The 2500-nt window shown below is 40.8% G+C and overlaps 1 protein-coding gene across 1 annotated transcript in view; it reads right to left on the bottom strand.

The window, feature by feature from the left end:
• smarcc2 (SWI/SNF related, matrix associated, actin dependent regulator of chromatin, subfamily c, member 2) overlaps positions 1-2500 on the bottom strand; it is a 35830-nt gene that overhangs the window by 21249 nt on the left and 12081 nt on the right. Inside the window, 4 exon segments of the mRNA XM_046858549.1 lie at positions 521-590; positions 784-853; positions 1023-1115; positions 1371-1452. Of these exon segments, the coding sequence (XP_046714505.1) occupies positions 521-590; positions 784-853; positions 1023-1115; positions 1371-1452 (315 nt within the window).

Here is a 2500-nt window from a genome sequence, read left to right as displayed (position 1 = left end):
AGCTTCATTTTGTAAAGTAATGATGGATCTTTTCTCTTTTCTAAACTATGTTTCTTGCTATAATCTGGATTTGTACAGTAGTTGTAGTAGCACTAATAGTGATATTGACAAGACAACTGATGCTCTAAAGCACATTAAGGAGGTAAGAAATCTCCCAAATGAACTCTTGATAAAACACACCTGTGACCTGAGACCCATTCCAGGTGACGACCTCGTGAAAATGTCACGAGTCAAAAAACACTGAGAAGATATTAAGAAAAGAAGAAAATACTTCTATGTTTATCTGTTTAGAAATCCTAACCCATCTTCATAAAGCAAATAATGTTCCAGCAGCTATAAACACTCATCTCTCATCCCAGCACATTACAGGAACATCTCCTTAAAGAGTGGAGTGTGTGTACACGTGTCTATGATGAGCCGTTACTACAGAAATAATAACGTCATCATCAGAGTGAGAGCATTAATATAAACCTACACCACCTAATCACCACCTTCTGACCAATCAGGATCCAGAACTCACCTGTCAGGCCAGTAACCCCAGTGCAGCAACATCTGCTTATCTCTCTTCATTACAGGACGAACCCACTCTTCTGTAAACCCTCACACACACACACACACACACACACACACACACACACACACACACACACACGTGTGTTGGTTATTAAGATAAGATAAGATAAGATAAGATAAACTTTAATGATCCCGAAGGAAATTTTTAAGTTATTGAACAGTGAGAGGTTAGTGAGTGTGTTGTGAGGTAGTAGTGTGTGACTTTCTCACCTTCCTCCAGACTGGCAGGAATCGGAACCACCACATGGGAACTGGACTGTTTATCATCTGTTACTGAGCCCTGAAACACACACACACACACACACACACACACACACACACACACACACACACACACACACAGAGTTACTGTAATGCTACAAACACCAGCAAATATTATTAAACCACATGCACACACACACACACACACACACACACACACACACACACACACACAGTTATGAAGGTACCTGGTGTCGTTTAATGATATCCTTCAGTTTCCCCAGAAGTTTGGGTTCGATCTCAGAGCTCAGGTAGATCACAGGCCGAGTCAGACAATTATTCTGCACACACACACACACACACACACACACACACACACACACACACACACACACAATGTTGTAAATGAGAAACCCAGAACCACTGAGGGTCTCCATTAGTTTTTATGTTCATTAGTAATGTTTGATGGCTCTTGTATTCACAGTCCTGAAGAACTTCATTGCTGGAGACTAAAAGCACTTTTGTACTTCGCTCTGGATAAGGGCATCTGCTAAATGCCGCAACTGTAAATGTAAATGTAAACTTAATCGTCTCACCTGTACCAGAGACTTCTCTATGGTCATAAACATCTCCACATTCCGGTCCATTCTAGAAGGATTCTGGAAATCAAACCTCCTCCTGGAACACACAAACACACACATAGTACTTTTACTAGGACCACATGCAGCTAGAAGTAAACGTTCTGATTCTGTAGCATCTCTGGATGGTGCTTCTGTCTCAGTGTGTACAGCAGTCAAAGACCAGGATCTCCTTCTTTCATCTCAGAAATATTGCTAAAATTAGAAATATGATGTCGTTACAGGATGCAGAAAAACTAGTAGATGCTTTTGTAACATCTAGATTAGACTACTGTAACGCTTTACTGTCTGGGTGTTGGAGTAAGTGCAGAAATAAGCTTCAGTTAGTTCAGAATGCAGCAGCAAGAGTCCTCACTAGATCTAGAAAATATGATCACATCAGCCCTGTTTTAATCATCTACACTGCTCCCAATTACATCTCACACTGATTATAAAATACTACTACTGACGTATAAAGCACTTAACGCTCTCACGCCACAGTATCTGAGTGAACTTCTGTACCAGTATGATCCTCCACACCTACTTAGATCAAAAGGTGCAGGCTATTTGTTGGTACCTCAAATAATGAAGACTCCAGCAGGGGGCAGATGTTTCTCTTATAAACCCCACAGTTATGGAACAGCCTTCCAATCAGTGTTCGGGACTCAGACACAGTCTCAGTGTTCAAGTCGAGGCTGAACACATATGTATTTAGTGGAGTGTTTAGTCAGTAGGTGTTTGTGAGGTAAAGGAGCAGATCTGGAGGGATCATGGATATGGAGTGTTTGGTGAACTGGGATATTTGGATGCTGTCGTCTCCTCACTCTCACACGTTCACTCAGGTTTGTTGATGGTGGTGTGGTGACGTTTTTTATTCCAGAGATCCTCATGTCTGTGTTTCCTTCTGCTTTAGTTTTTCCTTCACCACAGTCTTCACCGACTTGTTCATCAGGGACAAACTTACACTTATAAAAAACATCTTATTCATTTATCACCACATTATCTGTGTAAAGCTGCTTTTTAAAAATAATTAAAATTGAAGAAGTCTAATATGCTTCCACACTGAATGACATGTAGGTAACAAGAACGATGTAAGAACCCTGTGAGAC

This window comes from Silurus meridionalis, chromosome 1, assembly GCF_014805685.1.
Source record: "Silurus meridionalis isolate SWU-2019-XX chromosome 1, ASM1480568v1, whole genome shotgun sequence".
Classification (NCBI taxonomy): domain Eukaryota; kingdom Metazoa; phylum Chordata; class Actinopteri; order Siluriformes; family Siluridae; genus Silurus; species Silurus meridionalis.
The sequence above is the reverse complement of the archived record's forward strand: the minus strand, read 5'-3'. Positions and strand labels throughout refer to the sequence as shown.